The sequence below is a fragment of the Vipera berus genome (assembly GCF_964194415.1).
Source record: "Vipera berus genome assembly, chromosome: 6".
Taxonomy (NCBI): domain Eukaryota; kingdom Metazoa; phylum Chordata; class Lepidosauria; order Squamata; family Viperidae; genus Vipera; species Vipera berus.
In genome coordinates, this window is record NC_138208.1 from 18,569,359 (window position 1) to 18,592,405 (window position 23,047).

A 23,047-nucleotide genomic window follows, 5' to 3' on the forward strand; every position below is an offset into this window, starting at 1 on the left:
TGTACTGTGGAGCATGAAAATAGTGAACTGGATTTAAATTTTAGCACACACAGATCATTTATTTACAATTATGTATACGTTGGCTAGTACAACTATAGGTGGTTCACCATAAAACAAAATTAATAAGCAACCATAAGCACTGAAATCTGAATCAACTGTACAAATGAAAGAGGCCTGCTACTGAGCCTAATTTCATCTTGACTTCTGAAAGGAAAGATTTTTATTTGCCCTCTCTGCCTATGTGGATTATTTATTTATTTATTTAACTTATATTTATTTATTTATTAAACTTATATACCGCCCTTCTCCCGTAGGACTCAGGGCGGTTCACAAGGTTTATTTAAAAAAAAATACAACAATTACAAAAATTAAAATGATTACATTAACCTTGAATAAATAAAAATCCCAATTCGAATCCAATTAAAACCCCAATTAATACTCTCAGTCCAGGCCAGAAACCTCAAAGAGCCAGGTCTTCAGGTCCCGGCAGAATGAGCGAAGGTCAGGGGCAGTCCTAAGCTCTACAGGCAGCTGGTTCCGAAGGGCAGGCGCACCCACAGAGAAGGCCCTCCCCCTGGGTATTGTCCGCCGGCAATCTTTTACCGGCGGTACCCTGAGAAGACCCTCCCTGTGGGAGCGCACAGGACGAAGGCAACATAGTCTCAAAAGTAGCAAGGCCCCCAAAGTAGATAGAGCTTTATGGGTGATAACCCATAGTGGATTTGAAAGCCAATAGTAACCACTGCAAATCTCACAAAATTGCTGTTACTCTGCTGTAATGGTATCAACCAATTGTGTTCTGGACCAGCTGAAATTTCTGAATTGTCTTTAAGAGTACCTCTATATAAAGCAGAATTATAGTAATTCAAGCACAAAATGGGAAAGCACAAATTACTACAGCCACAGCATCCTCAACCAGAAAAAAACACAACTGGGACACCTGCTGAAGCTGGGCCAAAGTCTTTCGGGCCATGGGCTTCACCTGAATCATCCCACAATGAAATATCCAAGAGCTTAACATCACCTCCTTTATCAATATCAACTAAAAATGTTCACTCAGGATGAAGCACCACAGCACTAACTTCCTTGCAGGTAACTGCAAAGGATATCATGGTCAAATGCCACTGAAAGAACATGCAAGGCATAGAAGGGCATATTAAACCATACCTGGGCCCCATCACAATGCTTTCATTCTATGCCTAGGCCTGAACCCAGAGAGAAAAGAATCCAAAGAATCTACTTCATTCAACGCCCTTAGTAATTATCACCCAGCCATATTCTCAACAGCCCAAACTCCTCAAAAAAAAGGGGGGGGGCAATAGCCATCTAAAATTGGTCCAATCTCTTAAAATGTGAGCATGCCATTTTTAAAGTCATTTTGGTCTAATGGTTAAGTTCTCTCTAGGGGAGTCCAATTGTCAAGTTTTGAAACAAACCTAGCTGAAACCATCTTTGTCATTCTCAGTTGCCACACTGGCTGGGGGAGGGGGGCTAGAAACCAGGAAACCCTGAGTTCTACTCCTGCCTTAGGCATGAAAGGCAGCTGGGTGACTTTGGGACTAGTCATTCTCTCTCAGCTCAATTTACCTCACAGATTTGTTGTGGGGAATATAGGGGGAGGAAGGAGCATTATTCATGTTTGTGTTATTTACAAAAATGATAAAAGATTAAAAAAATACTACCCCCCCCCCGCCAAAAAAAGAGCAGCACTACCTCTATCTCAGTCAGGTATACATGACTTTAAATTCAAATCCTTGTCCCCTAATGGCCTGCATAGTTTCCTTTTTCTTCCTTCCTTTAATAAATGCTACAAAATGTCTGAGAAGAAAGGGAAAATATCATCAAATGATGATCTGATCTTAAATTCTCTTTAGGGATACTGTTGCCCTCCAACAGCTGGCACCAGAGGTATTTATAAGAGCTCCCTGGCTTATGTGCAATCTTTGTGTCTCTATTTGAGTCCAACAAATAGGATTTACAGTATATCAGATGAGTGACAAATAGCCATGAAGAAACTGGGAAAAATGTGGCAATGTTAGCAAAACTTTATCACAACACATCTTAAAAGGAACATTTATGAAAGCTGTTGAATGGGTTTACAAAGATAAGAAGTTGAAAATAATTTTGTTATATTTAAAATTTAAGAGAGCTTATGACCATAACTGAGCCCAGAATTAAAGTCATAAGTCATGCCACTTATTTAGTGGATCATTACCTGACCACAACTCGATTTTACCATCTTTTTTAGCAGCAGTCATTAAGTGAACATGGTAGTCGTTAGCAAAACACACTGTTTGCAACAGGCGATTTTTGCTGTAAACTGTAAGTAAATACCGATTTCCAGCAAAACTTCAGTGTGGTCACATGATGGGAATGCTGCAAAAGCCCATAAATGCAGGATGCTTACGAAGTGCCCAAACTATGGGGGTGACCATTGTGACATTCAATGGTTGTTAAGAGATCAGCATAAGTCAGACTACATGTATGGTTATTAGTCAAAAGGAAGCATAAGTGAGGTTAAGAAAACACATGCAAATTATATATATATATATATATATATATATATATATATATATATATATATATATATATATATATATATATATATATATATATATATATATATATATATAATCAGCTATTCATTTCAATGAGTATAGATGCCCAGACCTGGAAAAACAAGGCCTTTCAGTTTACCAAGCAAACTAGAAGATAGAGAGATAATTTTTATAAATATATATCTATCTATATATACATATATAGATATATATGAAAATACGTCAATTACCAGCTGCAATTCTTGCTGCTTTTGCGTAGTTTCCATTTTCAATGCATGATATCAACTCACTTCTGTCTTCTAAGGTGTGCCTTCGTATTAGCGCTGGTTTACCTTTTCCACATTTTGGCAGGCTAAAACTACACATATTTTAAAATGTATTAGAAATCACCGAAATATATTTTTCTCAGAGATCCAAACATTATCTTAATAGGGCTGTGTGTGTGCTACTATCCAGCAGCAAAAGTTGTAAGGGCAAAACAAATTCTTTCAATTCTAATTCAGGAATTCAAAATAACACAGAGCATTTTTTAAAAATGCTGAAATTTCAAACAATGCCTGCAATCCCTGATGAGAAAATGGGAACAGTGTTCACTAATTTCTTATACACAGTTATGCCATTTCCCATATTGTTCCAATGCACCTGCCAACTGTTTAAAATATATTTTCAATAGCTAGCAAAAAAGTTGCTTTCTTTGAGAACTAAAAATCCTGTGATTTATATAAGGACTAAAATCCATCTCATGGAATATTGCAAAGATCTCTTTCTGTCTGTTAGTACAAAAATTCATGCGATATCAGAGGAATTTAATTTTCTAAATTTAACTTCTGAATCTCGTGTGTGTGTGTGTGATGGATTCCATCTAGAATATTGTAAGTTTAACACTGCTGATCCCCCCACTATATTTTCAGCATCCTTTCATTTAAGCAAACATATTTTTACCTTGAGTTACACAACAGACTGTTACTTGAAGATATGCTAGACTCTGATGCACAACGGCGACGAGGTTCAACTTTTCTTCCTGGAGTGTCATCTATTTCTGACTCTTTATTGCCATCTCCAAAACCGTTTGAAAGGCCTGGCAGGTTAACAAAGAAAAAAAAATACGCCTAATTTGGAAGGATGCTGCAGTTTCATACAAGTTTCTATGTATGTTAATTTGCATTTTTTATTGTCTCTATTAACAGAACTGTAGTATTTGAAAAGAAAGGATAAAATGTTAATTTAAAAAAAACAAAACTCAGAAGACGTGTAGGCACCAGTGAAAAAAGGTCGTCAAAGGAAATAATAATTGCAAGTCATATCAAACAGTACTGCTCCTGAAATAATAGATGCAGAATCAAATCACAGAAAGCAACACACAGCTAAAACCCTTCATTCAATTATCACTTTAGAAAACATGTAATCTCAAACTGTAACCATGTGAATGATATTCAGTATAAACCACCATAGCTGCAAAAGAAAGTATAATTATTCTTCCCAACTGACCAGAAAAAAATGAAGTCATTGTCCTCCACTTCTCACCTCATGATTGGATCAAAAACAGTCAGCAAAGTGTTTATTTCCATAAATTTAAAATTCTTCTTCTTCATCATCATTATCATCACCACCCAGCATTATTATTCTATACACAGGCTATCCCATACAAAACAGTACTACACTCACTGAATCCAAACTTCTATAACCTAAACTATTTGACAATTCTAAATTTGAGAAAAGAGGCTGGCAAATCTAATATAGTAAGAAAATATTTGTAGGGTTATTGTGGACATGCTGAGAAAGTACTAAAATGAATGATGGATTTTTTATGACTAATAATCAAGATACCAAAGTATGTATCATAAATGAAATATTTCCAATATTTCACTTTTAAACAACTATTTTTAAAGGATGTTACCATCTGATACTCATACAACAAAATAATCCAAAGTATACGATCCTGCTGAATGAAATTCAGATTTCTACGCTATCTTCTATAATTTCCATATAATTTATGCACGCCAAAAGAAATACATGGACTCATATATAAGGAAGAAGCAATACAAGAATATTTACCTACTACTATTAGCAAGATATTACCATTTGGCTCGGTATTTAAAACATATTAATGCATGAGAGCAGGCAGCAGATACTATCCTCTCTATATTAAAGGCAATCATTTTCTGATAGCAAAATGAACATGTTTTGCTTGTTGCCTAAAAGGTTACCAGAGGTATTAACATCACATGTTTTATATCTATTTTATATCTACACCTGTGCTCAATCTGTACAACAGCATAAAGGTAAAGTTATTCCCACTATCAATAACAGTTACCATGTGCATGCATTTTAGTACAAATATACACATACAGAGATGATGGAACTGTGGAAGGACTGTATACTTCTCAGAAGCCTAGAAAGTAAATTTGGCAAATAAAACATTGCATTTTCAAGCATATATGTGCATTTTTTCTATTTAGCCAATTAGATAAATGAATCTAAATGCATAAAAATATTTTATTGCCTATGTCTACATAGTACTCTCTACTCATTTTATACAAAGGCTGAGTTTCAAAATATAAAACATACCAAATGCTTGAATATTGCTGGGAACAGATATAGTATATCTATAGTTCCATTCATATTTTTGATTAGCTGACAGGCTATTTAAGAGATTGACTTAAAACAATGAAGAGGGAAAATAATCTAGAAAATGCATACTGATGGCATTTCAAACAATTTTGGAAAATTTCAAGGACTGCCCTGTCAGGAAACTGATGTACATCTGAATTCAACTTCTGCCTATTAGATGTTCTGTCACATTTACCTAAAATATGTCCCAATACATAGGTTTTTAATTCAAAGGGTTATTTAACTCCCCATGATTTTTGCATGTGTCAGTGTGTGCATATATTTTCACATGGTCATCTCAAACAATAGTTCAAGATCACTCCATTCTTTGGTATAGCTAGATAAAACAATATTCATAACAGCAAAATCAACTATTAATTTGGTTTTAAGAAAAACAGTTTATGACATTTAAGTGAGATTATTATTATTCAGTTAAAAATACCCATTAAAGTTTATTTTCCTTCTAAAGAATCAGTCTTTTACCCCTGCAATATTAAAGGGTTTTTTTTATATTACTGCTGTTCCACAGAGTAACTATATCAGCATATAGGCATATAAAATTTAACTGGCAATGTATGCATGTGCATGTGAAATCAGGAGGTTGAAATAAGTAATTGTAACAGCAATTATATTCTCCTTATCATAGAATAATTGTATTTATTTTAACAAATTGTTTTATTGACATACAACACACACAGAAATGGAAGGAAATCATTACTTTTTTTTACTTGTACCATAAACATAACTGAATTGTATTGAAGATGAGAATACGGTGGAGAAGGTTTAACACTGCTAACAAAGCCTTCTGAAATGTATACAACTAAATCAACTTGTTATTACCAGAGTAGTGTTCTCTACTGATCCCTCTCTCGAAACAAATAAAAAAGCAAAATAAATTTTAAAGAAATGCAAGCACAGCCACACAAGCAAGCATAAATAATATAGGAAACATAAAGGTAAAATTATTAACATTTGTAAAGTCAGCGATGAGATACTGAATTGAGGAAAATTATGCCCATCCACTTTAAATAGCACAAAGCTACTTTACTTGTTTTCTGGCTAACTGAAGCACACAGGATTAGGTTATCTTATGTAGACATTAGCTAAGTTATAAAATGTGAGAAATTTCAACAATTTTTTCCAACTCAAGAGTTTGTGTAAAAACATGTGTATGCAAAAACGTGTATGCAAAAAATCATGCTTTATTTATTTATTTTTTAAAAAACTACTAGTGACTTTATTGTATGCTGTGTGGATATTCATACCTTAGGCAACGAATAAAGTGGAAAATTGTTACATTATTGGTGAAGTCTAAATCTGGGCCAATGGAAGACTGAATTAGTTTGCAGAGGAATGATAATGGAAAGGAACATTCTTAACCAATCAACCCACAAGTAAAATATCTAAGGTAAGAATTCTGGGGATTGGTAAACCTGCAGCCAATTTATGTCACATAGATTGCAACATACAATTTTATAACTTACGGAGATGGGAAAATATACTGAATGAAGAGCATAGGTTCATATATATCAAAGAGTTCCTCCAACAGTGTTCAAGATACTGATTTTGTTATAAGGATGGCTGATGTCTCCAACATGATCCAAAATAATTACTTGAAATGTAATTGTCTTTCTGCGTTCCAAAATGATCATTACATTGAATTCCAGTCCGTGTTCAGGATAATAGAAAATAATTAGGATCCAAATAGATAAATAGTCAGCATATTAGTTAATATGAGAACCTGGAAGACAGTGAAAAAGCCATTTAGTCTCACTGAAAGGAAAAGAGCTTGATATAAATAAGCCCTCCTCCCAGCAGTTTTCAGAGCAAGATTAGCAAAAACTATGCAAATTATCCATGTTACTACTTGTTTATTATATGTTTAATCTATCTATAGAGAAGAGTTCTGTGGGTATTAAAAGAATACAAAATAGTAAAACCAGATGTAACGGACTGAAACAGTGTTTTGAATCTGCTGCTCGTTATTGAAATTGGCATCAGCAGAAAATGTTCAAGTATTTTAATAAAAATCATGGGCTGATTTTGGAGGGCAGATTTCTTTTTCCAAAACAAAATTCAAATGATACTTGTGCACTTATTTCTATATTTAATAGTCAATATTAGTAATTTGCCTTATGCCATAGTAGTACAGAAAAAAATATTAGTGATGAAAACCTAAGAAACTATCCTGAGTATATATGCTGTATTATGGTAACACATTTAAGATTACTAGAAGCTACTAATTCATTCAGCATATATAAAGGAAAAATACAGTTGTCTTGAATTTAGCTAAAATTACTTGTTACCTCTAAATTTCTATTTAAAACTTATATAGTATTTAAAAATGTTCAAAGAAAGCAGATTAAACGGTAGAATGAATTTTGATAATGAACTTCCTAAGAATGTAAATAGATAAGAAAGTGAACCTATAAAGCAGTTTAATACTAGATAAGAAATTGAACCTATAAACCAGTTTAAATATATAGGAATGTACCTTGATACTGCATGATTTTAGACAGGATACTTTTTTTTAAAAAAATACTATAGCCTGATATTGTCAATTGTTCAAAGAGAAGGAAAGATGTACTTTGTGCACATTTATCATTATTTGCATTTTTTTACAAACAAAATATGTCATTTTCTATATTAGAGACATCATTTGCTAACAGTATGTTTAGTAATAATGAGTTCTGACAATCAGAACACAAAGATGTAGAATTTTTTTATATAAAAATAGATTGCATAGATGTTGGAAATCCAGAGATTTTATTTTTTTTCCACACAGCATGAATCACTGTTATCTAACATAAATATTTCTGTAACAATCTTGTTTGATTAAAAAAAATGAGAATAGTTATACTAAATTCATTTTCTTTATAGGAGATAAGGTACAATGGGTATAAACCTTGAAATCCTTTTACTTGAATGCAGATCACAAGCCCTGGACTTAATTTTTACTCATTTCTACATACAACTTAACAATTATGATGTCATTTTAATTAATGGGTCTGTTTTAAATATCTCCCTGTGGTTGTTTTTTAAAAAAAATGTAATCAGTTTTAAATGTATTCACTTTACTAAACTAGTTGAGCTAATTTATCTACACAGGAATGAATAGGAAAACGAAGCTACCTTTCCAGCATTAGAAAAGGTACCAATATTTGCATTCATAGACAACAAATTAGCAGCACCCATCAGCAAAGCTTCTGCGCAGGCTCACACATATGGAGGCAAGCAGGGAAAGGAAAATAATAATCCTCTGGGAGACATGATTATTTTAATGCTTTAAGAAGGGGGAAGACTGCCTTCCAAATGCTTTACATTCCCTGTTTGTTTTGTGAGCTTATCTCACTTCAAGGGTATTAGAATATTTTGTTTTTGTTTGTATCATTTTTCTAACCTTTCCTTTTAAAAATGTTGAACAAAACATTGCAAGAGACTGTTAGCTGCAACTATACATATTGCTCTAATGGATTAGTTTGTTAGTTGGAGGATTAAGTTATTAGAAAGCATTATTTATTAAAATGTCTGCCATAAAGTGTGTTGAGTCAAAAATGCTTATTTCACACAAAAAAGGCAAACTGATAAGGCTAAACACAAATCTGTTTCTAAAGATCCTGAACACCAAGCAGAATTGAAGTCTAGAAAGTAAATATATTTCATCTTTATCCACAAATAAATAGGGAATACCCCTACAGAAAACACATGAATAACTCATTCAGTATTTATCCAATCACAGGAGGTAGTGCTTTATACTGAAGTACTCCCGAACCCTCAATTTTATGAATTTGTTTATATTATCTATCTCCGGATCATATGGTTTAGGTCCCAACTGCTGATGCATTTGTGAACACAGGGAAGCTGAAACTCACCCCGTCAATCTCTCCTCCTATATGCCTTTTTGGTCCTTTGCCATCCTGTGCCCACCCCAGCTGACTTTTGCCACTGTCTTCTTGATCCTGTTGAAAAGACATGTTCAGTCTGATGTTGGGGCCATATGGAGCTGGCTTCACCGGGGAAAAAGAAAAAAAAAGTAAAGCAGCTCCTCCCTGAGCCCACATGCACCAAAATGCCATTCTCCTGGGCTTACGGGATTGGCTTTGGATTGTGAAAAAGGAATAATAATAATAATAATAATAAAGGCACAAAGCAACCCCTCCCTGAGCCAGAGCGGAAGAAAGGGGTGTTTCTTGGTAAAGAGTTTCTGGGCAGGGCTGGCTTACTCAGGGGGGAGGGGAAAAAAAACAACCTTGCTTCTGATTCCCCCCCCCCCCCAGCCACCTGCCTCCCCTCTGCAATCCAGCCAGATACAGCCAGTATGGCACCAAGGCATTTTAGCACTATCCGGCTCAGGGAAAAACTTCTTTTCAAGTAATAGCATGGGTGCTATGAAATGGGTGCTGGCCGAAGTGCCTGAACTGCAATCATGTGATGGGTCAGTGTGCGCTGTAACAGCAACAACTTTGAGAACAGGCTTAAGTTTCCTTTTGATCACTGAATGAATGGTCTGTGAACGAGGACTACCTGATTTCTTAAAGTTTTAGGAGGCACTTTATAAATATATTAGAAAACTGAAGTTCTGAGAAAAATAAAATTCTCTTTTACTCCCAACTATATAATAACAGTAAGTCTTTATTGATTAGCCCTTGGTCCATATCAAAGCGCAAAGTTCCAGCAACAAATTATTACTAAAATTTGATAAAAGCAATTTAAAATGAAATTTGATAAAATACAATTTAAAATGGAATTAGAATAAAATATGATTTAAAATGAAATGGGAATAAAATACAGTCTAAAATGTAATTGTAATAGTGTACAATAATTTAAGATATAGATAAAATATGATAAAATTATATTTTGGAGTCACCCTTGCAATCTACCCCAATTCCTAACTATATAGTTCAAATATATACTTCAAATATAAATTATGCCTAGAAATATTGGTGATGATAGCGATAGTAATAGAACATTTAGAAAGAATATCTTTTCTCTGCACTTCAGTGGAACATTTCTTGTAATTCTCACAAAACCATAGTGCCAAACAACAAATTGCTTACTATAATATGCATTCCCAGAAACCAAATCCTTACCTAAAGACACAATATATTAGAGTATCTGGATCCGTACCAATCGGGTTTCAGGCCCGGGTACAGCACGGAGACGGCATTGGTCGCACTGGTGGATGATCTCTGGCGGGCCTGAGACAGGGGTTATTCCTCTGTCCTGGTCCTTTTAGATCTCTCAGCGGCTTTTGATACCATCGACCATGGTATCTTGCTGCGACGTCTTGCGGGGTTGGGAGTGGGAGGCACCGTTTTACGGTGGTTCTCCTACCTCTCGGGCCGCTCGCAAACGGTGTTGACAGGAGGGCAGAGGTCAACCCCTAGGCCCCTTAATTGTGGGGTGCCTCAGGGGTCAGTGCTCTCGCCCCTCCTGTTCAACATCTATATGAAGCCGCTGGGTGAGATCATCCATGGTTTTGGGGTGAGGTATCATCAATATGCCGATGATACCCAGCTTATCTCCACCCCGAACCAAGCCAGTGATGCCCTCGATGTAATGTCCCGTTGCCTGGAAGCGGTACGGATTTGGATGGGGAAGAACAGGCTCCAGCTCAAGACTGAATGGCTTTACGTACCGGCATCTCGACTTGTCCAAGAGGTTCCATCTTTGGTTATGGGAGGAGAGCTGTTGCCTCCCGTTGATAGGGCGCACAATTTAGGCATCCTCCTGGACTCACGACTCAGTTTTGAAGATCATATTGGAGTCGTGGCCAGGGGGGCATTTGCCCAGGTTCGCCTGGTGCACCAGTTGCGCCCCTATCTGGACCGAGATGCCCTACGTACGGTCACTCATGCACTCGTTACCTCTCGGATTATTGCAATGCTCTCTACATGAGGCTGCCCTTGAAGACCACCCGGAGGCTTCAGCTGGTGCAGAATGCGGCCGCGCGGGTAGTGATGAGAGCATCCCGATACTCCCATATTACACCCCTCCTGCGTGAGCTGCATTGGCTACCAGTTGTCTTCCAGGCGAGATTTAAGGTGCTGGTACTTACCTTTAAAGCCCTACATGGCTTAGGCCCGGGATATTTGCAGGACCGTCTGCTACCGGGGACGACTTCCCATCGCCCAGTGCGCTCACACAGAGGGCCTCCTCAGGGTGCCGTCGGCCAGACAATGTCGGCTGGCAACCCCCAAGGGGAGGGCCTTCTTTGTGGGAGCACCAGCCCTTTGGAACCAACTCCCCCTTGAGCTTCGGATGGCCCCGGACCTCCAGTCCTTTCGCCGCGACCTCAAAACTTTTTTCTTCCATCAGGCTGACCTGGATTGATGATGGGTTTTTAAATATGTTTTAATTTTTAATTTTTTAACTGTGTAGTTAATTTATTTTGGGGCTGTTATTTAATTCTTTTTTAATTTTTGTATTGTTGTTTTTTATTGTTGTTAGCCGCCCTGAGTCCTTCGGGAGATAGGGCGGCATATAAGTCCCAAAAATAAATAAATAAATAGAGTGGATTTAGAGTTGTATTTCATTCTTAAATATCATTGGTTCAATGGAATCAAAGCATGATTCAATCCAACATATACTGGTTTAAATCCAGTATGGTGCCCTGATCACGCTTGAGGACTTCTATAGATTACAGATTAAAAAAAATGGATTAAAAATCATGTTACTCAAATCATTAACTGAAGCAATCCAATTCACTTAATATATACCATAGCATTGTGTTATTTCAGAGAAAGATCATCACTCCCACTTGTGAACCTTCTAGAAGTATGTGGTCTGTTGGTATCAAAAACACAACGGATCTTTGATGATTCAATACATGCAGGTATGAAGCATCAAATTTAAAAGCATTGCTCACCAAGTACAATTCTCCTGCTTTTGTATTTTCATGAAGGCAGTGAAATCTGTGATTATTTTTCACCTTTTTAAAATAGGAAAGCAATTTAAATAAGGAGTTGCATGAAATGTGAAAATTATAACTATATGCAAGAAGCTCATATATTTTAAAAGCTTACCTGAGCAGCTTTTTCAAAATCCTATTATATTAGGTCAAGATAATGCTCATGTGCCATGAAGCTACTTTTTTTAACCCACTTCTATGGCACTCGCAAGACATTCAACACATGGATAGCCAGACCCCCCAAATTACAGACAAACCCCAAATCTTACAACATAGCATAGGAATACTTCTGGCACCAACTATCAATTATGTTAAGTCCTTGAACAAGTGTAGTATGTTCCAATAAAATAAAATAAAAATAAAATCCCAAAATGGAAGATTACAAAATGCAGTCTTTTGTGTAGCATAACATCTTGTATCCTCTTTATATATAGTAAGGTGAAAAAAACCAGCTCTTTTCTCCCCACATCTACAGAAAGTGACTAGAGTAGAAATATTTTAACAGGAGATCTAACAAACGCGTATCATTTACCTTTACAGTTCTGAATTCAATCCAACATGATTAATTCACACTAGATCTTTTGTTTTCCATTTCCCTTCTGTGAAAGACAGTGAAATAATTTAAGGGAACTCTATGAATTGTTTCTACCTTCTAAAAAAAATAGAGAACCTTCTAGATTTGTTGGGTATTGTTCTCTTCCTTCTTTAAAAAAATCTCTTCCTACTTATTTTTTTAACTTTTGGAGAGCAAAAGGTATTTCAAGAGCTTTTATCTGAATTAGGTTTAAACAGACTAATACTTTCTAAGATTGACATTTATTTTTTTCTGTAGATGTTGTATTTCAGCTTGACATGTTTTATTCTGACCTGTAAATCACTCTGAAATTCTGTTATGAAATTTCTGTTATAAATTCTGAAAATATATAAACTTTCATCTTTAAATAATTACAATGCTATTATGCATGTAGAACTTATGCTTGATCATTTTCATACAATTGTTCAAAGCAAAACCTTAAGTAAGGTCCACAGATTTAGAAGGAACATTCAACCTGAAAATACATGTAGTATAAAAACAGTGTAAAGGCAACAATAGCTGCTGAACAGTCAGCCAGTCATTACTATTTTGGTTCATAGCTCCAAATTCAAAGATAGAATTCACAGTTTCTAAACAGGAAGTTGTGTAAGTTTACATCCAGAAATAAAAACATTAATCAACTATTTTATCCTATTTATTGAAACACGGACTTCTTGAATATATTTTATATAGATTGGTAGACTTCGAATACTAAAATAAGTGATTTTTATGATATAAGTAATTTGTTTTCAGGAATAAAAAGTCAAAGAAATTTGTAGACAGCACATTTGTAGATAACAGTATCTAGAAAACAGCACATGTTCCATTATATACACACTGTTTCTAACCAAGCATTCTGATTTTAATGTGAGATAAAAATTTTGATCTTACATCAATTTATATCACATTAGGGGTTATGAACAGTGTAAGTTTAATTATCTATGCTAAAATTAAACATAGTAATTAAGACGTTTACTACCCCCTCACTTGTAGAGATTTCAGATTAGTGTTATCAATACTCAGAACAACTATTTTTTAGTTTTCATTAGAAGCACTGCATAAAATATACAGAAAATACAAAATCTATTTAATAGTCCTGAAAAAGCACTTGTAGAAACATTTTATATATACCTGTATCTAAATATAATAGATGTACAGATACACACCTATACATTTTCAAATGCCATCTCATGGAATTCACCCCTCGAAAAAGAAATAATTATTAAATTGTTACATGGAAATAGATATAATTTGCAGCTGAATTTTAAATAGAGTAATTTCTATTCATTAGAAACAAAGGTTACTATATATAGTCGTGAAGCAAGATTTCAACTGCAGACCAAAAACCTACTGTACCAAAAGTAGAGCTAGACATAAAAGAAAATTAATCTGATAAAGATATACCAAGAAAAGCACAATATGTGTGTATATATATATATATATATATATATATATATATATATATATATATATATATATATATATATATATATATATACATAAATGATTTAATATATTTAATATTTATCTAGGTTACCTTCAAAAAGTAGGTAAAGCAAATGTTTACCTGTATCCAGACGCTTTACAGGGGACTCATCATCCACCTCAGAATCTCCACATGCACTCCTTGATCTTTTCCTGGGCTGCAGTAGTGTCTCCAACCTTGGAAGGACTACAGACAAAAAGGTTTTGGTCCCTAGCTGTGGAGAAGTTGGCTGGGTTTCAGTGTTCTTTGCAGACTTTGGGGGGCTTACACTTTTCGATTTGCAGAAGAGAATTGATGTACGTCTGTTTACATCAGTTGATGACTCAGCTACAGCAGAAACAGTCGACTCACTGAGATTACTGTCAAGTAAGTGTTCTGGAGTGTGTCCGTTTATTTCTTTCTGAATGGAAGTACTATACAATTCATTGTCAAATTTTACTCTTTTGTAAAATTTATTCTGCTCTGGATTGAGTTCTACTGGTTTGAGGGTTGGTGGCTCTGAATTAGTCTCCGAGTTTGAAGGAAGAGGTAATGCATCTGATGGTTCAAGTTTAGGGGGAGATTTATCTCCTGAAAAAATTAATAAAGTTTTTTTTTGAAAACTGGTAATTATAAGAGCTACTACATAAAACTTAGTATCAAATAGGTAGCCCGCAATAAATATTGTTTGATACAAAGTAAAGCATCTCATGTATGTAAACTTTAAACAAACTATCTGTCCTAGTTAATGCCTAAATTTATGTGGGAATGATGTAAAAGTAAAAAAGAGTGGCTTTAATATTCAATGTCATTATTTGGGAATAGAAACTCTCACTGGAACGAATATTATGAATTCTTGGTGTTATGCACCTCTTATGAATGAATTGAATGTTTAAATATTAAGATTTATACCGCAGCATTTGTGTATTATGCTGTACTTATAAAAGTACTTCACCTTCAGTAGAATGCACTGTGAATATGTATTTATATGTACTTTATGTATTTACCCTTTTCAACTGTTCTTAACTAAAATAATAGAGGTTAAATTAATGTATTTAGAAAGCAATATTATAATTATGATAAATTTTCAGTTTGATTAAATTAAAATACTTTGGCAGGAAACATTAAAATATTTCAAGAGAACTAATCCTTATCAATTCCTCTTTTATCATTTATTTATTTATTTATTTATTTATTTATTTATTTATTTATTTATTTATTTATGTGATATTTTAGATATTCTTTTCAGAAGTTTTGTATGAGGGTTTTAGAATATTTTAGAATTTTCTTACTTTAACTTTCCAAATACAGGTATTCCTCTCTACCATTGGTAATTGGGACTGAGAACTTCTTCACTAAGTGACCCATGCATAAGGTATGACATTACATGACCATCTGACAGGAGTTCCAGCAATCCCAATTCTCATTGTGAGGTGAATACCATGCAATTGTGTTTTACTACAGTCATGTGATTGCCATTTGCTATCTCCTGCCGGCTTCCCATTGACTTTGCTTGCTAGAAGCAGGTAGTAGATATCACAAATGGCAACCACGTGATTGCAGGAATGCTGCAATGGCCACACTTACAAGGATCCATCTTAAATCCCCCTCATTCAGTGAATCAAAATTTTGAGCAGATATTAAATGAGACTACCTGTATTATATGCATGAATGTCTAGATAAAAACATAATCAAGATAGTTATTTCTATAATTTTCTCGTTAATATCTCAGTCTGGCTATATTACTGTGGATGTTTTTTGCGTAGACAACAAACCAAACACACACACACACCCGACATTTTACAAAAGTTACTCTTCACATGGTATCTGCCCTACACATACTGAAACTACTGATCAATTTAACCAAATTTACTATTGTACAATTTTATTAACAAATCTATTTGAATCCCAACTTCAGATGACAACCTCTACAATATTTTGGTTGAAAAAATAATTTCAGAGCACGGATTTTTTTATGTCTTAACCTTATTTTATTTTATTTTGCAGAGGCTTAAAAAGCCTCAACTATAACATTTCTTTCACATTTAAATAATCAGCTTGAGTAGTTTGAAAATTTATGTTTATAAAGAGCGATATTTACATTCCTGCCAATTTAATAATTTAAAATACAGTGGCACTGGAAGATCAGGGACAGCTGATAGCTTAGTAAATATATGGACATGACTAATAATATTACTATCCTATACACCTTTAGGGAATACATATTTTTAGAGAAATATTAGTAATGGTATCATCTGTGTGACAGAATAAGAAAGGCATAGCCATCTGAATCCCACCAAAGAAATGTAACTGAATTTATTGGCCATAATTTCCTTACTATTCTGTATCCTTTACGCATATCTTTTTGACCTAATCTTATTGTTTCTATTCAAATAACACCATTCAAGTTGGAATATATTTAGAGTAATTTTGAGATTTAATCAACATACTTTAGGAAATTTGTGAAGTTTTTCTAAAGGGAAAAAAACTGGCCTTTTCTAATGAATTAGAATTTGTCACTTCTTTATTCATATGGTAATTCATTTTACTGCTATGTGAACTGCAGTTATTATACTATTAATAATGATTGCTATGTAGAAAGTCACCAGCAGCTTCAGCCTGAAAAAAAACTAAACAAGGCTGCATATGTATAGCTTTTTTTTAAAAAAAGTCTCATCTTTTATTGTGCCAGAATGCAATTTGATCTGCACATGTATAATGTACATGTATATGTACATGTACATGTATAAACTGTGGTTTATACTTCACATACTATAATATTAAAAATGAAGGTCAAAGGGGAAAAATGTATCTTAATCCTTCGTCCTACTCTCCCCATTTGAAGATGAAAATCCTGAAAATTTGATAGAATACTAAAACAACCAAAAAAGCCCACCTTGTGTTTAATCTTTTGTAACACCATTCTTTTTACTCTATTTATACTGTATCAAAATTTTGATATAAGACAATCTATAGCATTCAATAATTCAGTGTATAGTCTATCTAAAGGATGTTGGCTTGTTTATGACAGCTTAAAGGGTCTTTGTTACTTTGGTACTTCTGATGCCTTTTGATCTAATTTGGAAAAAATAAATAGAATAGCTTTCCTGTTTCATGCACTACAATTTGCAAACACTGAAATTTTCACAATGTCAGTTGTTGTCAACTGTTAAATCTGGAAAGTATGAAATTATAAAAAGGTCTTCTGGGGAAAAAATCTTGCATCCTCTATCTTTATGACTTAGAATAACAATTTGGATTTTTTTAACCTGTTCACCTCTCCCATTAAACTGGCTATGACACCACCAACAACCTCTTACAGATTATAAATTGTTTAGGAATCAACTTAATTTCCAAATATTTAGTACTGTGATTGTGTGTCTGTCTTGGATGTGCTTTCTTTGGCTTTCTACAACATCTAAGGTTTCTATTTACAATATTTTCCCTACATTTTAGAAATAAAATGCAAAGATATTGTCACAACATTTTGCATTTCAGTCTCCTTTAGTATTGAACATATTTACAATTCTGCTTGTAGAAAACTAACATTTTGGAAACTGCACTCTTACATGTATTACCTGAGAGTAATCTCTACAAAAGAGAACAGATTTTATTCTGAATAAAAATGCATGGAGTTGCTGTGCAAGTTTATTAAATGCATCAACAAATTTATGCTGAAGCGTTAAAAGTAAATTTAGGTATTAATAGTGACCACTAAAATATTTCTAAAATCTCCATTCCCCTCCCCTAAAAAGAACATGGGTTCAGAATTTACCATTTAAATGTACTGTTTGAATCTGGGTAGGGAAAAATAGAAAAAAAATCATTCCAAGCTACTGCATATTTATGTAGTAACAAAAAAAAATACCCCTTATACTCCTATTTAGAACTGTTTTGGACTTCTAAAACTTTACAACTAATAGTAAATTAGCTCTTCTATCCACCCCCCAACCTTCTCCTTCTGAATGTACTATTATGATTTAAATCAAGATGTCTCTTACCTTCTTCCTCACTTTCGTGTTCCACTACTGCATTTTCTTCTTCAAAACTTCCAATACCTGATTCAATTTGAGGGGGTTGATGATGTTGCTGACTTATCTTGCTGCGAATCAAGTTAATTTCCTTTTTTAGAAGCTTTGCTCGTTTGCTCCGAGACCCACTGGATTTCATTGCACAAGTGAGATCAAGTTTTTCTAACAATTCTTTCAGCTGCTCTTCCAAAGACATGTGCATTCTGTTGGCAGGATTCAGTAACCTATCCACTGAATTAAAACACAGGCATTTACAATACTTTTCTATAGTATGAGAAACAGCATGACTCTGCTGCACAATGATACTCAATAAAACAAATGCTATTAGATTGCTATTTCAATTGACTTTCACTGCAAACACTAAAGAAGCATCTGACGTTAACATAGGACCTTTAGTTCTATCCTAGTTATTATTTTAAAACAGTAAATCTCCCTATGCCCTTGTTGAATGATTTTGCTGGCATAAAAACTGGATGGTATGTATTTCAAATTCAATTTTTGGCACCTTAAGAACAGGTAATACTGCCACTCAACAGGTAACTATGAGCTCATCTGGCAATCAACAATACATAAACTTGATATATTGATTGCTAAACTATTCATTCCTCCAGCAGGAATCCTATATGGAGTATGGTACTACTAATGAGAGCATCACTTTTCCGAATCCATTTCACAGACAAGAAAGTCACTGCACATAGACTTTTACTCCTGAAGTACAGCACAAATAGTTGCCACTTACTCCATTGCAAGGTAAGAACCGATCAAATCTAACTTCTGCCTTAATGCTCAAATCAGCTTTTAATTTTAAGGAGCCAAAAATTGTTTTCTGTATCACTCATGCAGTTTATTGTTGTATCTCAAAGTATTACTTCAATGTTTACAACATGTGCCACATGGTGTTAGAACACATAGGCTGTTATTCAAGAAACTAAGCAGCCTCAAGTAAAGCTTGTCCTTCATTTTATTTTCATAGTACAAAGTTCTATAGCATCATACAGAGGCCGCAGCCACCCTAGCTCCAGCAATGCAAAAAAAAGTTGCAATACATCGCGGCACGTCACATGACATGAAGAGTTTGACACCCTTGTTCTATAGCAATAAAAGACTTCAGCCATTCTATTAAAAGAAAATGCAATTGATTTTTGGAAGAGACATTTATATCCAATATAGCCCTGAATCAAGTTGAACTTTATTCTAAAAATTATGAAACATTAAAAACTTGGGAAGGGATTTATCTAATGATGCAGAATATAAATTTATTTACTGAGAAAGGACTGGTGGACTAATGTAAGATGAATGAGGCAATCAATAATTTTTTGCAAATCTACTAAAATGTATTAGTGTGAGCTGCCATTATGCTTTTGTTTTCCATTAGTATTCAAGTAGGAATTCATATTAATTGTATAAACAGTACAATGGTAAGATCCAAGGTATGATTTAGCCTTGAACAAAAGAAATTTCCGAAACATCATTGCAAAGTAATTAATAAATTGTCACCATAGCAGTCCTAGTAAACAAACCACATTTTCTGAAAGGACAAATTTAATAGAAAATATAATAATACTTATCCTAATTAATATGGTTCAATAGCTGAGTCCACTATTACATCATGTTGTGGTAAAAATCTATGGGAAAGTTCAGCCCTACTTTCATCACTCCCAACTCCAGTTTCAACATTATGTTGTTCCACTTCTCTAAAGATATCACACTACCTCTACTTTGATCAAGAAGAGGTTTGTTAAGATGAACTGAAAGAAGTTCTTGTTCTAGGTTTTGCAATTCCTCGGTAAAGCTCGCTTTCCCTGCCTTGTGAATTTAGGTTTAGTAACTCTATATTAGAATAATTTAGTACAGCCTTATTGCTTGCCCAATAAATATATTATGGAATTATTAAATTAAATTAAAAGCTTCTAATTAAAAGTATCTGTAAAGTAAGGGACTCCATTTACTCCATTAATTGATCCACACCTGCCTACATCAATCATTCAAACCAGTTTGGGATATAGACAGACATTACCTTCCAAAAGAAAGAACAGTAAATAAATAAATATAATGACGACAATATGGGAAGGAACAATAGGAAGGGAAGTAGGGAGAATACAGGAAAAAGTAACAGACAATGAAGAAAACAGAGAGAAGTTATATTTAAGCATTAGAAAAAAAGAATTCCATTCATGAAGTCTCTTCCAAGCAGCAATTCAAAAGCATATAACACAGTATAACACATATATACTTCAAGGAGTGTCTCATTTTTCCCCTTTTTCTTATTAATAGTAGTCCATCAGCATAACTATTCAATTAATTTTAAAACAATTTGTGGTACAGGATTGTTGTTATGTAGAGTTAAATTATATGCAATTCTTAAGAATATAGAAGAACATGCCTAAAAGAGTTCATTTACTGTGTAGAATATATACACAAAAATATGTCTGTTCATACAAAAACATGAAAATATTGCTGCAATAGTTGACATTTATTTCCTTACCATCTTCCCAGGTAAAAGGTGGAGGAGATTCAAGTTTAGGCCGTTCAGGTAAGTGCATTCCAGTTTCATTATTATACCCAATTGCTTCAGAATCTCTTCTAGCTTGTCTCAAAACAACACCTCCTTGATCTCTTAACCGCACAGCAGCCCTGTAGAATATTGTATCTTTTGCATTGTACTTCATACAGTTCTCAATAATAAGGTTGAAATCTTCTTCAAACTCATTGAGATTTTTATAACCTTGGGCATCTAACCGTTTTCTCATAGTAGAAAAATCCATGGGATGTTTGATGTGATCCAAATAATCAGGAACCTGAAATACAGATTTTAAATGGAAGACATGTGATAATGCATGAAACCAAAACATGTGTTTTGCTCCACGCACAGAAAAACTGTAGCTCAGAAGTTAAGTCAGACCATTTCAGTGACTGTATGTGTGTGTGTGTGTGTGCGCGCGCGCGTGCATGTGTTTCAATCCTGATGAACCAAACCCTGCAAGATATCAATGGTTTTTACCAAGAGAAATATGAAGGGGTCTTACTAATAGAACAAGGCCGATACATTTTGTACTTGTTGCATGTCTTCATCTTTCTGATCTGAGCACCTTACTCCAATCTTCCCTCCTCAAGCTACATGTTGCCATTCCTTCTGTATCATCTATATTCTAGGAGCGAATATTTAACTGATCAGTAACCCTCCCCAATAATCTCATGATTTTTTTTGTTGAATGTTACCATCGGAATAGCACTCCTGGTGCCACTCATGTCCAAATAGTCTGCCCACCTTTCCCACAATCATCTCATGCTTTCTTTTTCTTCCCTTAAAGTTTGCACACTACAACAGTCCCCTAAAGACGATTAGGGGACTGGAGGCTAAAACATATAAGGAATGGTGCTGGGTATGTCTAGTTTAATGAAGAGAAGGACGAGGGGTGACATGATAGCAGTGTTCCAATATCTCAGAAGGGGGAGTCAAACTATTCTCCAAAGTGCTTGAAGGCAGGACAAGAAGCAATGGATGAAAACTAACCGAAGAGAGAAGCAACTAGAATTAAAGAGAACAATTAATCAGTGGAACAACCTGCCTCCAAAAGCTGTGAATGCTGCAACACTGGAAGTTTTGAAGAAGAGATTGGATAGCCATTTGTCTGAAATGGTATAGGCTTTCCTTCCTGAGCAGGGGGTTGGACTAGATGACCTCTAAGGCCCCTTCCAATGTTGTTGTTGTTGTCATTATCATCATCATCCTTCCACTGACCTTATCTTTTTCCTACTGTCCGCATTCTGGACAACTATCCACATCTGTACATGTTTGTTTCAGTCTGCATACAGGTTGCGAAAAGCCACCAATTCCATGCATAGAGTATTCTGCACATTCTTATATGCACTTTGAATAATATACTAAAATTCAAAATATTGTTTTGAAAAGCTGCAACGGATTATTAGAAAATACTGAGAAAAACCAAAATGGCCTGATTTTATTGCAGTGCATTTTTGACACTTAGAACTTGACTCTTGCGTCTTATTCTAAGCATCCTATATTTAAATGCATTTTTTAAAACTCTTAAAGTGAGTTTAACCCAATTAAGTTAACTTTATCATTTAAGCCTGGACTTCCAAAGGAAGAAATTGTGAATAAAGCAACTTGGTTTGAAGCGAAGCTGATGACCATAACGGAATGAAAAGTCAATGAGCAGCCTGCTTCTTTGTAATTCCTCTCCAGACAAGGAGAGGACTTGAGATTGTTCACAAGTGTTTGAAATAGTTGTTCCTCAGAAGGAAACCATAACATAGCATTCTCTGGTGGGTTTAAAACTCTTGAAGATACAGGAATAGTCATCTTGCTCAAACCATGGCTTGGTGCCTCAAAAGGGTTTTTTGCATATTTTTCTTAAAATCATTTTTGGAAACTGCTTAATTAGTTTTAAGCTATTAGAAACCTTTGGATTTTTATAACACTTACTTTTAATCCATAGTGAAAGAAGTTTCAAATATAAATTTAAGTACTTTTTTATGGAATAAGCAGCAAAAGGGTAATTATACGTAGGTAATCCTCAATTTATGATCGTTGATATAATGACTGTTCAAAGTTGTAATGGGATTAAAAAAATGAATTATGAGTGGTTCTTGCATTTATGACTGTTGCAGCTTTCCCCACGGTCAAATGATCAAATTTTTACTGCTTGGAAACCAGCAAATATTTACAGCATCCCAGGGTCATGGGATCACCTCCTGCAATCTTCCAAGAGCGCTTACAATAAGCAAAATCAAGGGGAAAGCCAGATTCACTTAACAATTATATGACTGCACTTAACAATGATGATTCCTTTGTGGATTATGGCAAAGGTTTTTTGTATTTAAAAATGTATTGTAAAACTTTTCAATAAAAAAAAAAGAATTTAAAAATTCCGCATT

The 23,047-nt window shown here is 34.5% G+C and overlaps 1 protein-coding gene across 13 annotated transcripts in view; it reads right to left on the reverse strand.

Moving 5' to 3' along the window:
• BRD1 (bromodomain containing 1) overlaps positions 1-23,047 on the reverse strand; it is a 57,598-nt gene that overhangs the window by 6,112 nt on the left and 28,439 nt on the right. For 3 of the 13 annotated variants that reach the window (XM_081331177.1, XM_081331175.1, XM_081331176.1), the window contains 5 exons: positions 20,634-20,946; positions 18,119-18,379; positions 14,220-14,708; positions 3,501-3,636; positions 2,789-2,916 (listed from right to left, as the gene is read on the reverse strand). In XM_081331177.1, the coding sequence (XP_081187303.1) occupies positions 2,789-2,916; positions 3,501-3,636; positions 14,220-14,708; positions 18,119-18,379; positions 20,634-20,946 (1,327 nt within the window). Of the gene's footprint in view, positions 1-2,788; positions 2,917-3,500; positions 3,637-6,712; positions 6,910-9,040; positions 12,678-13,818; positions 13,856-14,219; positions 14,709-18,118; positions 18,380-20,633; positions 20,947-23,047 lie in introns of those variants that run through there. The other 10 variants (XR_014026919.1, XR_014026920.1, XR_014026921.1 and 7 more) reach the window with 10 other exon arrangements.